The following is a 12008-nucleotide window of genomic DNA, read 5'->3' on the forward strand; positions in this document are numbered from 1 at the left end:
ATTACAATTGGGTAGTTAAAAAAGAACATTGATATAGGAAAACGGGTCAATTTGACCCCTATGACAACATGAGGGTTAAACGATTAAAAAGTTTGCTACCTGAATGTGCAGCTGTCTGGACAGAATGGCTCCAGTTGTGCTGCACATGTTACCGAGGAGGCTGTAGAGGAAAGTGATGGTGTCTCCTGCATTCCCGCCCCGAAATGTGCACCTCTGATACACGAGCCTTTTGGAGTTAACACGGATTTGAGGCAAGATCATTTCCAATACATTACTGGAACAAGCACTGAATGAAAATCTACTTACAGAAAGCATGACAGCAGTAACAGCAGCGCAGACAGGAAGCTGAGACCGATGGGGACGCAAAGTTTGTCTGCGCCATGAGAGGAACAGGTAGCGACCGAATCGACGCAAAATTCAACCAAACTGTAAAAAGTGATGAGATGTCCTCCAGTCTGTGCTTCTAGGGTCAATGAACGTCCCCCCATTTTAGTTGCGAATGTGTTGTTTGCATTTCGTGGTACTAGAAAAAAAATGACTCCGTACAACACCTGTGCTGCAAGGACAGCCGCCAGAAACACAGGAGCATAATGGAAGCGCCTGCTGCTTTAGGGAGGAGCTCACCTGTGAGACACTCCGGAATACTGGATGCTGTGGGAAATTAGCTGGAGCCTAGGCTAGAAGTCTCACGTTTGAAAGCTTATTTGCATTCCTTCTAAAAAAAAAAAAAAGAACAAAAAAAAAAGTCAAACCTGTATCTAAGTCGAGCATTGGCAGACAGTAATCAGGATCACGGTCCTGCCCCCCCCCCCCCCCCGAGGAGCAGGACTCTAACCCTAACCCTTTTCAAACAATTGTCTGCAAAGTTTTGGTGAATTCAGCTTTGTTATAAACACTATGGGTGATCATTTTCACATAAGTCATTTCATTAAATTATTGATTAAAAGTATAAAAAAATGTTATATTAAACTGCAGCAAATTAACCTAACCTTTACAGGAAAGGAATATGCCTGTACATGCCCTTGTAGATGTATAATTACTTAAATATGCCGTTTGAATTTTCCTAACGTTTGCTAATACACTGAATGTTATTCTTTCAGTTTGCACTGTGCAGCCTCAACCAATGTTGACCTTGTGGAAATGAAGTAAAGGAGGGATGCACAAACATGAAAACATTCAATTTATTTTATAATCTTTGTAACAATCACAACTGTATATGGATAAAAGCAGTATCAAACATACAGTAATGTATATGGTTAATATAGACTTTGTAATGTGTTTTTTGAAATACCTCCAAAATACAAATTGAAAATGTCCTGTTCAATGTGTAATAAAAATTCACATCCTCTGAATGTTGAGTCCATTTCTGAACACCATGGGGCGAACGGGTGTACAACTGGTGATCCAGTTTATGGAATGCATTGCACTAATATGATTTTCTACCCAGCGCTGTACATGATCATCATTTCTTAATATAATAATAGAGACAGTCTGACCTTTCCATACTAGGATTAAAGGGCCTGCATCTACCTACAGATACTGATCAGCATTAAATTCCTTTGGAATCACATGTGAACTGCAGTGGAGGGTTTTTTCCATGAAATGATCTGTACTTGAAAATGCTTTGATTTCAGATCATCGTCAGGCGTCCAGATGCTTTGTAAGACGGCGTACTTTCTCCTTCTTGTTGTGGTTGCCGTGTTTTTTCCAGGGTTTTCCCACCACTGCCTCTGATCCAGGTTTTGCGGGGCCAACAGGTCCGCTGCCTGGCTTGTAGCCCATGACAGACTGAACCCCCTTAGAGAGCGCCCGCACATTCTCCTGAAAACAGAGATCCCATCAGTACTCAAGCATTTCAATTGTTTATTTTATAACTGCTAATAACGGCTAATAAGGCATTTTTCTTACTAATAAGAGGACAGTATATCTACCGCACCTGATGGAAGAAGTTCTTGTCTACCACATTTTCAATTCTCCGGATCTTCTTTGTTGTTGTGGAGGAAGAGGAGAGGTCACAGCCGCCCGAGTCTCTATTCAGGAACTTGTTGTGCTGCGGCTGGAAGTCTTCAGCATTAATATATGAAGGAGGATGGCAGTACAGAAGCTTTCCCTGTAAGGAGTCAACATTGTTAGGAAGAGTTTGTTGGGGAGAGGATGTTTTTTTCCAGTATGCACATATTTTCATACATCTTTAGTTAATGATGCAGGTGTTACATGAGACGGTCTACACATTTGGTACTCAATGGATGTTTACCTTATGCCCTATTTAACCTTATATACTATACAAAAGAAGGCAAAACCAACAACAAAAATACTAGTGAGTAGTTTAGATTAGTTTTTCAGTTCTGACTCGCGTCTGGCACTTACGTTGACATAATCCTTCAGGATGTACCGAGCTGATCTGGATTGATCAGGTTGGCCATGCGTTGTCATGAAGCCTCTCATGTCTGAAATACAGGGAAATGCAATAATAAACTTACCTAAAAGCAGAGTTTATACAATGCTGTCAAAAACAGAGCAAATAAAAAAAAAAACACATTCAAGAGAAACTAAGAAAACAAGCTAACATGAAGTGGACAAATTACAATAGATATCTGGTAGTCTCACATCCATAAGCCATCAGCAGCTCCTCAGACGTGGGGGGCCTGTCGGGGTCTTCATCTTCTCGTGGTCGGATGATGTTGATGCCGTAGGTGCCTTCTAACACATGCCTAGGGATCAGCTGACATATGTGAGAAATCTGTTAAGGACGAGGTCCAAGAAATTCTTAAAGTTGGAAGAGCTTCACGATGTTCAAATTCAAGATTCTAGGTAAACCATTTTAAACATCCAACACAAAACTGTAAAATTAATTTTGGTTACTTGAAGTCATTGCAGTAAATAAATCAACAACTGTTGCTGGGGTTTAGCGATAGAAGGGTGTAGTTGATCACACTGCCATGATTGGATGATTCAGTTTCATGCCGATCTGTCACTGACTGAAAAAGCTGCTGGAGAAAGGATATATGGGAGACTGCCGGTACGTGATCTCTCATCTGGTCAATGGGCAGGATCCCAGAGCAGATCATCTCAGCTTTGGTAGAAACAAAGGAGGGCATGACCAACCCTGGGCAGTCACAGAGACACAGGCCTGGCTCCACATACAGAGTCTGTGATACATCAAGCAAAGGCAACAAAATCAATCACACCTTATGCTTTCGGTTAATGACTAGAATGACTTGAATTAATGTTGAGATGTTTAAAGAGGAGTCCTGTACTTGAAAGTGCTTAGTGTGTCCAGGAGTGGCTGAAACAGACACCTTCTTGTTCCTTAAAATAGTGTTGATGGTGGAACTTTTCCCCACATTAGGATACCCAACCTGTTGAATTCATACACAGTCAATCAGAAAACTCATAGGGTGACTTGATCAAAGCATGCATCTTGCAATCAAATGTATAGTGTTAACTTTTTCCCACCAGTCCCACTGTCAGTTGTCCTTCCTTACACCTGGGCCCGTTATGAACAGCCTTAAACACGTCAAGCAGCTCATCCTTATGCAGCAGACGGCTGGAGTTGTAGAACGCGGGTTTATCGGAGGAACCAACAGCCCCTTCCTCTTCACCGTCTTCTGAGCAGGTGTACCAGTCCTCCTCCTCTACAGTTATCTTTTCTTGCTGCTCTTCGTCTGTACCACACTCTCCTGCCTCATCTTCCTTCTCCTCCGCCACCTTTATCTCTTCCTCTCCAGCTGCTCCTTTTTTTGTCAAGTCTTCATTGTCTGGCTGTCCTTCCTCTTCTGGGTCACTTTCTTCACACTCTGGATCCTCCACTTCCATGCCCTGTGAGAAGAGACATTTTACACTTTGATATTGGGTTTAAAGACAGCAGCAAGTCTCTACTCGCATTCAAAAAAATTCCTCTAAAACAATCTGAAATGACAAACTGATAGCATTCAGCTCCCCATGGTAAAGAAATGTATTTGCTACCAATAAATGTAAATAAATGTATTAACACATACATTATAATTCAAAGGTTATGTACAGCTTCTCAAACCTACACCTTCTCACCTTTTCCTCTGCATCCAGTCTGTCTCTCTCAGCCAGGGCAGACCAGAAAACCGCCCTAAGCCCCTCTTTCTGGAAGTGTCTGGCCCAGGATCGCCGCTGCTCCCTGGTCAGCAGGTCTGCCTTATTCAACAACAGCATATTCACCTTGTGCTCCGACGCTTCCTTTACATACAACTCCTGGCAGCACACAAGAGAAATGTGTAAAATGTTCAGTTCACCTTTGTAAAGTATTTCTGCAATTTTAATCCTTTTATTTAATTTGATTATTTTACTTATTTATAAATAACTACATTAAGTACAAATCTTTGAGGACAAATTCTCAGATGGAACTCTACAAGAGAACAAATGGTGAGAGAAACCCAGCATTGAGAATGTGTATGTTGTATGCAGGGATAACTGTCATTAAAAACATTGAAAGGTGTAGTCACTGTTCAGTCATATCCACCCTCAGCAGTGGACTTCTCTTTCCCATTTAAGCCCCCCTGCTAAATGCACTCACTAGGTCAGGACATCTGAACAGCAAAGGATTTCTGGCATCAACAATTTGCACGACAACGTCACTACAGGAAAACACAAAAACAGTTTACCTTTAGTATTACAAAAGGAAAACACATTCCTTATTAAAGACGTATGAGCTGACAGCTGTATACAGTTTTTGTTTCTCACCTCCTCTCGATCACTCTCCACAGTTGTCGCCAGAACTCCAGGTTCCTCTCAAATGGGGTGAGAATTAACTTCTGTTCTTCTTCTAGCCTTTAGAGGTAACACTTGCAGTTACACAGCTGATACTGATAATCTTACACAAATGTAACCAATATCACAAATACTCTTAATTTTGTGCACCATTTCTCAACAGTGAACATGCAGCAATAACACTGCTGCTTATAAGGAAACAATCTTTGTAAGAGAGAAGGTGACTGAGTTTACAGAATATTACACACTGTGCAAGCACTCGTCTCCACTCCAAGAAGCTGTCTTTCTCTGCTTGCTGAAGCGCATCTGGACTGGTGCCTTCGTCCCAGTGGGGGCTTAAAATTGGGGGAGAAAAATATAAACAAAACTTAAAAACGCAAACCATACAGTACAGGAATTTCCCAAAATGATCTAGATCTGTTCTAATTACCGCCGAGGAATTCTGAGGAAATGCTTGTTGTCTTCATGCAACTTCTTCAGCCTGGTTCGCTCCTCAGCTGTTATTAAGCCTGCTCTGGCTTCCGCTGGTACAAACTTAATGTTGAGTTTCTCTAAGAAAACAAAGCAAAAAATAATCAGAGTGAAATTAAAGGACAGAGAAGCAGTGCATGACACAGTAATATTTAAAACAAAATACGTTCAAACACCCTCAAAGCTGCTGCCTGAATTTCGACTTCCTCTAGAACACAGCAATTCATCTATGAACCTCTAAGCAGCAAGGGTGAGGCACACTGTAACCTAACAGTCCATGTGCTCAATGACAAGACTATTAGGGGCATGAGTAGGCCCATTTTATACCTAAGAAAGAGAGTGGATAGACACATTGCAGTTCCACACCACACAGTATCAACAGGTACAACCCAAACTTTGCTGTGGAGCAACCACTGTGAATTTGGTTTGAGAGTCAACAATTAACAACTAAATATGCATCCAGCTTGATATGATGCATAGATACAACAACGGTGTCAGAGAATGGCAACGGTTTACCGTGTCATGCTTGACATGTTAAGATTATTAATTTAATTTTAATCTGTTTATTGATCCCCAATGGGGAAATTACAATTTACACTCTGTGTCCACACTTTGTTAGTAATCACACACAGTCCTGAACTACACACACACACATGCTCAGGATCTATACATGCACTAATGGAGAGATGTCAGAGTGAGTGGGCTGCCAGCTGAACCAGCGCCCTGAGCGCTTGGGGGGGTATGGTGCCTTGCTCAACAGCACCTGACAGTGCCCAGGAGGTGAAGTGGCATCTCTCCAGCCACCAATCCACACTCCATACTTTCTGGTCCATACGGGAACTTGAATCACTGACCCTCCGGTTCCCAACCCAACTCCCTATGGACTGAGCAACTGACAACCTTTGGGCACAATATACGTGCACAACAACCCAAGAACTACACAAGACCTAACTGAGGTATTACTTATACCTGCAACAAACTCTGTTCCCGCCAGTTCGGCAGTGGCCAGAAAGTCATCCATGGAACTCTGTTCTGTCACGGACTGCAGGTTCAGCCGCCCCCAGTCATAGCCATCGTTCAGCTCACTGGTGTGAATCTGCAAAAGTCATTAATTACAACATATTAAACATACCGTTGCATAGTAGATAGCCTAAACCAGTTCCAATGATATTGTTATTGGCAAAAAACAATGCACCTGAATAATTTATTTCCATACCGAATTTACCACAAGAGCTTATTTATCACGAACAGGTATTAAAGTGCTTGACGTTGCCAATATGCAAAGAAGCGATGTTATTAGGCTACATTTCCAATGGCCGACAGTGAACTTGAACTTCATAATATATAATGACCAGTGGTAGAAGTGTCCTCTAGTTGTTGCTATGCCATACCCATGAGTCGCCCCTCTTGTTTCCTCGGCCTGCCTGGAGTCTCTCTTTGATCAGTGCTCGGCCCAGTCCGCTTCCTCCGCCTGCTTTCTTCTTACCCATACTAACTTCTGACGTTGTCACTGCTGTAATATAATGAGATATTTCACACACACAAAAAAAACACTAAAATATTATATCTGAAGGGTGCAAAAACGATACTATCACTAGCAAGTGTGTCCCATGTGCACTTCAGTTGATAGGGTAGTAAAAACAGGAAGTGGGACAAACCAATCGAGTCTCATATCCGGACGAGTCGAACGCAACTACTTGGAGACATTGATTGATTTATTTTATTTAAGTAGCACGAATTGCCATACCACACATGTGTAATTAACCACTAAATAATGGGATAATATCTGCTTTATTGTAAGCATCTACAGTGACATCGCTATGGCTCTAATTTTATTTCTATGTGGTACAGTCCACTTGTTTGTCCAGCTATCAAATGTGCCCTGAAAAAAAGCGGAAAGTACCAACGTTCGTTCCCCATGCATACACGCCATCTGGTTTACAATTAAATAAATGTTAATGCAATCCTTGTGAATATATTACTAAAGTAGATTACAATACACAAGTCAGTTTTGCGCCAAGTAATAAGAAAATCATCTTCCATCATCACGCAAACACACAAGATGAAAAAAGACACTTCTGATGTCAACCAAGAGATGGCAGCAAAATACAGCATTATCAGAGTGACTACGTTGCTTTCACATGATGAACCCAAATGATGAGCTCACTGATGTAGTTATCTGGCTATTTAATGTTATATTTCTATGTTTCTTAATTTACCGTTGGATCAATGTGTTATTCTGATAGCTTCCTGTTTGTATTGTTAAAATTGTGTTTATGCGATACAAAAGATCATTGAGGGTAAATGTGTTGGTTCCATCTCAGGCGAGAACACTCAAAGTTCCAATGTTTTAATGACTTATTATGAATCTAAATTTAAAAAAAATGTGAGAGTCGATGTCAATACATTTTTTTAAACAAATCTTATTTGGTGGGGTTGGAATACGGTTGCCTAATTATGCATAAGGCAAAACAATTACAGTTATTGATCTAAAATACATGGGGACTCAGTTACTTAGCACTCAGTGGTGATTTTACTTGTTTAAAACTAGATTATTTATGTTTTAATCTCTTAAACTCCAAATATGATAGTCCTATAGAAATGTAGAGAGATGTTGTTATACAGAGGGTATTATGTTATAGCCTATATGTCTGACATTTGTCTGTATAGTACTAACCTATAGACATTAACTGACATTCCCAGTTACACCTTGTAAAAGGGAATGTTAATAATATTATGCTGCTAAATGTTGAAAAGATTATGTTTTAGTTATTATCATTAGCCTGCATAACTGTATAAAAATATGCTGCAGCTATTTGGAAAAAGCAGGCAAGCGTGAGAGTTTTTTGTATCAACGAACACAATCGATACTAACCAGTGCAGGTTTATTCTCATTTGGTTCAGGCCACCCCCATACAGTGTCTCAAATGGTTTCTCCCTGTATATAATCCGCGAAGCTCGTCCTACAGCAGCACACTCCATTCGGAACATCGGAAAGACCTATTGCCCCACAATGGACAAGAGCACTTTAGAGGATGGACAGATGAAGTACATCGTCTTTGCGTTAATTTCTCACAAAGTAGCTTATAAATGACCTGAAAGGGAAATCAACACTTTACGGATTTAGTAGTAGGTTAATACAACGTTTACTAGTTTCTTTCTCTCTAAGTAGACTTTGGTGCTGTTGACTGGAAACAGCAATAAAATGCTGCCTTGGAAAAAGAATAAGTTCGACCTGATTGAGCAAGACAAGCAGTCCAAGCAGAAGGGCTATGCGGTGAGCCTCAACTACTCTGCGCTCACCTCTTTCGCCAAGTCCTGCCCAGAGAGCGCACTCAACAGGGTGGGCAGCATGTTCAAGTCAAAGAGGAAAAAGGTGAAGATCACCAGTGATGACCCCACATACACGGTGCTCTACCTGGGGAATGCCACTACCATCCAGTCCAAAGGGGACGGCTGCACGGACGTGGCAGTGAGCAAGATCTGGGGCAAAAGCGAAATGGGCAAGAACGGTACCAAGATGAGGCTGACCATCAGTTCGCAGGGCATCCGGATGGTGCATATGGACGACAAGGCCAGGAGGCCGGGACATTTGTACTTGCTGCACCGGATAACCTACTGTGTCGCGGACCCGAGGCTACCGAAGATTTTCGCCTGGGTTTACAGGCACGAAATGAAGCACAAGGCCGTGATGTTGCGCTGCCACGCAGTGCTGGTGTCCAAGCCGGAGAAAGCAAAGGCCATGGCGCTGCTGCTGTACCAGACCTCGGCCACGGCCCTGGCTGAGTTCAAAAGACTTAAACGGAGGGACGATGCAAGGCACCAGCAGCAGCAGCTCATAGGGGAACAAACCATCCCATTGGTCCCCATCAGGAAGCTGCTGAACGGACAGTGTTACTACAAACCCCCGGTGGAGCGCAGCCGGAGCGCGCCCAAACTGGGCTCCATCTCAGAGGACTTGGTCGGGGAGGAGGAGGAGGAGAAAGCGATGCACTTTGAGTGTGAGGACATTCTGGACACGGACGAGGATTGTGTTGCCAACGGTAAACAGGAGTGGACTCAGATAATTAACGATTTGGGAGAGATGAGCATAGGAAACGATGTGCGGACACTTAAAGCTGACCTCAGAGTCACCAGACTTCTGTCTGGAGAGAGCACGGGCAGTGAGTCCTCAATAGAGAGCAACCAGGAGCCCCCACCGGTCACTAACGGGTTTGAAGAGGTAAAGGTGCAGGAAATTGCCTGAATAAGTTTAGGCATTTCTGGGCGCCTCTGTTTTGTTGTCTCCACAAGAAACATTTCCTCTGTCGTCAACGTTATTGGAGAGTGTTTGTCTGGTGCCTCCACGGCTAGCTGAAAGGATCCAGAAAAAAGAGGATTCTGGGACAATTACCGCACTAAACACACAATTAGGCTACTGAATGATGTTTTAAGATTGTGTAAACACAGAAAAAAAATGAAAAAAACCATGCCCATATGAGAGATGACTATTGAACCGACAAATTCCCAGTGCGCCCTAGGACGTATGGCACTAATTCCATCTCTTTTATTATTTAAGAGGATTTGTTGTATCCTCAAGCTTACTTAAGTTTTTTCTCGCTCTTTTAAAAATTAAAGTTTTCTATTGAAAGATGCTCTTCACAACCCAAAAACATTCTGTTTTTAAAGCACGTTATGTTCTTTTTCCTAAGTGGTTCAGTGGGTCTAAACAGGCATCCTTAATTTTCCTGTCAGGGCGCTTCTGTAAAAGCCTGTTTATTTACATTTATTTTGCACTGTTGTGGAATTCAATCAAGTATTATGTTGACTACATGTACAAAATGTGTGTTGGTATGTTGTCTGAAACATAAATGTCATATCTTTGCTGTGCAAAAGAAAAAAACCTTTATGTTTTAAAATGTAAAGTGAAGATGTTTAAATATGTTATTTTTTAAAGAAAATGTGGTTTGTTATGTGAACCTCATAGAATTATAAATAAAAAAAGAAGAAAATTATATAATGTCGTGTCAATTTGTATTGGAAAACAAGTAGGCCATGTTTTCCTCTGGTGCTTTTTAATATAAAGGGGGTTTACCTTGAGAGGCTCAAATTGAGGTCAGATGCGCAGTGCTGCTAAATAAAGACACTGCATTTCTCAGCTTTATGGACTATATATATATTATAGTCTTGGCTGGATCTTTGTCCTTTTTTGCCAATTTGCTCTCAGGGAACAGGCTGTAGAAGTTATTCAATTAAGGTACTGAAGGCCCATTCATTCTGACTGGCCTCAGGGAAACCACCATGGGATTTCACCATGAGCACAAGTTGTTAGAACATCACATGGGTCGTTTAATGACAAGGCAGCTGAAGCACCAGAGGACGTTTAACAACATACGGATTGTCTTTTTATTTGCTCTTATGTCTGTCCTCCTTTGGTGATATGCTACAGAAAAAAAGGGCCAAAATAGTGCTAGGAATCTACATACTGTAATGTTGTATGCATAGAATTATACATTCAGAACCAGCTGATGCTTTTTATTTACATTTACCCTACATACTGAAATAAGAACCACTGCATTAATAGTGTCACATGCAGTTGTGGAAGAAGTACTCAGATCTTTCACTTAAGTAAAAGTAGCAATACCACGGTGTAAAAAATAAAAGTCCTGCATTCAAATGTTTCCTTAACTAAATTGCCCTGCTGCTGAAATGTGCTATACAAATAAAGCTGCCTTGCCTTGCCTAACAGTATAACAAGTCTTAGCATTAAATATATACAGTACTATATACAGTACAGTATATTAAAGTACTAATTATGCAGACTGGCCCCTTTCAGGATTATATATAAATTAGTGGATTGTAATTAATGATGCATTCATGTGTTCATTGCTTTAACGTTACAGCTGGTAAAGGTGGAGTTCATTTCAATAACTGTACATATTTCTGGGTTGCTTATAATAATACATCAGAATATATTAGTTGATTTAAAATTTGTATTGATAATTTCAACCTGCAAAGTAACTTCCAACTAAATCTGTCAGACAAATTTAATGCAGTAGGAAGTTCAATGTTTACCTCTCAGATGTAATGGAATAGAAGTATAAAAAATGGAAATACTGAAAAATAAATACTGCAAAATTGTACGTATAGTACTTGAGTAAATGTACCTTTCCACCAATGGTCACTTCTTAGTTCGACTTCACTAAAATAACAGTTAATACATGAAAGTGACACTAATAAAAGATAAGGTTACTTCTTTCTATTAAATGTCTGTACATTAGGATTCATATCTGACATCTAAAAAGAGACAGACTCACCTCGCATGCCAGCTCCTATGACTTGTAATCAGAGAGGCATGTGACTAAGCAGCAGTGACACAACTTGTCTTGGTTCTTTAAATGAGGAAGACCTGTCACTGTCACTTCCTTTCACCCACAGCAACAATCCTACGCGCAAGAACACAGTTCTTGCCAGTTATTCAGATAGAACAGTATCAACTGGAACACACATAGATATTGATGCATTAATGAACTTAAGCCATTAGTGTTAATGCGTCTGTCTGCTGGGGCCGCATCCCAAAGCCCACAGCATACGGGGATGCTCCCCCAGAGCCAGGCTTATTCTTACTAACACCACCAGTGCACACTAACAGGGCTGAATAAGACACAGGGAGGGAAAAAAGAGGTTCCCTGCTGCTCAGTGGAGGTGGATATGGGGATTGTTATCTGGACAGACAGGGTTTTACCAGCTGACACAATCCCATTGGCCATGCTGAGGCATTCAATGAAAACAAAAACACTCCCACTATGGATTTTATT

General features: G+C 41.2%; 3 protein-coding genes across 5 annotated transcripts in view; 1 reads left to right on the forward strand and 2 right to left on the reverse strand.

The window, feature by feature from the left end:
* The window catches only part of tmem44 (transmembrane protein 44), a 7350-nt gene extending 6679 nt beyond the window's left edge, over positions 1 to 671 (reverse strand). For 2 of the 3 annotated variants that reach the window (XM_032525869.1, XM_032525871.1), the window contains exons 1-2: positions 307 to 671; positions 100 to 226 (exon numbers count right to left, since the gene is read on the reverse strand). In XM_032525869.1, the coding sequence (XP_032381760.1) occupies positions 100 to 226; positions 307 to 488 (309 nt within the window). In that variant the 5' untranslated portion in view covers positions 489 to 671. The remainder of the gene's footprint in view (positions 1 to 99; positions 227 to 306) is intronic. The other variant, XM_032525870.1, reaches the window with a different exon arrangement.
* Positions 672 to 1632: 961 nt separating this feature from the next.
* Positions 1633 to 11599, reverse strand: lsg1 (large 60S subunit nuclear export GTPase 1). Its single transcript, XM_032525868.1, has 15 exons — positions 11508 to 11599; positions 6603 to 6724; positions 6181 to 6307; positions 5171 to 5291; positions 4989 to 5075; positions 4714 to 4800; positions 4547 to 4607; positions 4048 to 4224; positions 3457 to 3819; positions 3258 to 3359; positions 3006 to 3149; positions 2608 to 2731; positions 2368 to 2447; positions 1937 to 2110; positions 1633 to 1821 (listed from the first exon to the last, which is right to left on the reverse strand). The coding sequence occupies exons 1-15, from the start codon at positions 11512 to 11514 to the stop codon at positions 1642 to 1644; spliced, it is 1956 nt and encodes a 651-aa protein (XP_032381759.1). The 5' UTR covers positions 11515 to 11599; the 3' UTR covers positions 1633 to 1641.
* fam43a (family with sequence similarity 43 member A) lies at positions 8178 to 10207 on the forward strand. The gene is made up of 2 exons (XM_032525872.1): positions 8178 to 8259; positions 8381 to 10207. Exon 2 carries the CDS (start codon positions 8417 to 8419, stop codon positions 9455 to 9457), a length of 1041 nt encoding a protein of 346 aa, XP_032381763.1. The 5' UTR covers positions 8178 to 8259; positions 8381 to 8416; the 3' UTR covers positions 9458 to 10207.
* Positions 11600 to 12008: the final 409 nt, after the last annotated feature.

The sequence above is a fragment of the Etheostoma spectabile genome, chromosome 9, assembly GCF_008692095.1.
Source record: "Etheostoma spectabile isolate EspeVRDwgs_2016 chromosome 9, UIUC_Espe_1.0, whole genome shotgun sequence".
In the NCBI taxonomy this organism is placed as follows: Eukaryota; Metazoa; Chordata; class Actinopteri; order Perciformes; family Percidae; genus Etheostoma; species Etheostoma spectabile.

Coding starts and splice junctions, on each gene's coding strand:
- fam43a (XM_032525872.1), top strand. CDS start 8,417: ATGCTGCCTTGGAAAAAGAATAAGTTCGACCTGATTGAGCAAGACAAG.
- lsg1 (XM_032525868.1), bottom strand. Junction 4,801..4,988: donor TGGAGACGAGTGCTTGCACA/GTGTGTAATATT, acceptor TTACCTCTAAAG/GCTAGAAGAAGAACAGAAGT. Junction 1,822..1,936: donor ACAAGAACTTCTTCCATCAG/GTGCGGTAGATA, acceptor CTCTGTTTTCAG/GAGAATGTGCGGGCGCTCTC.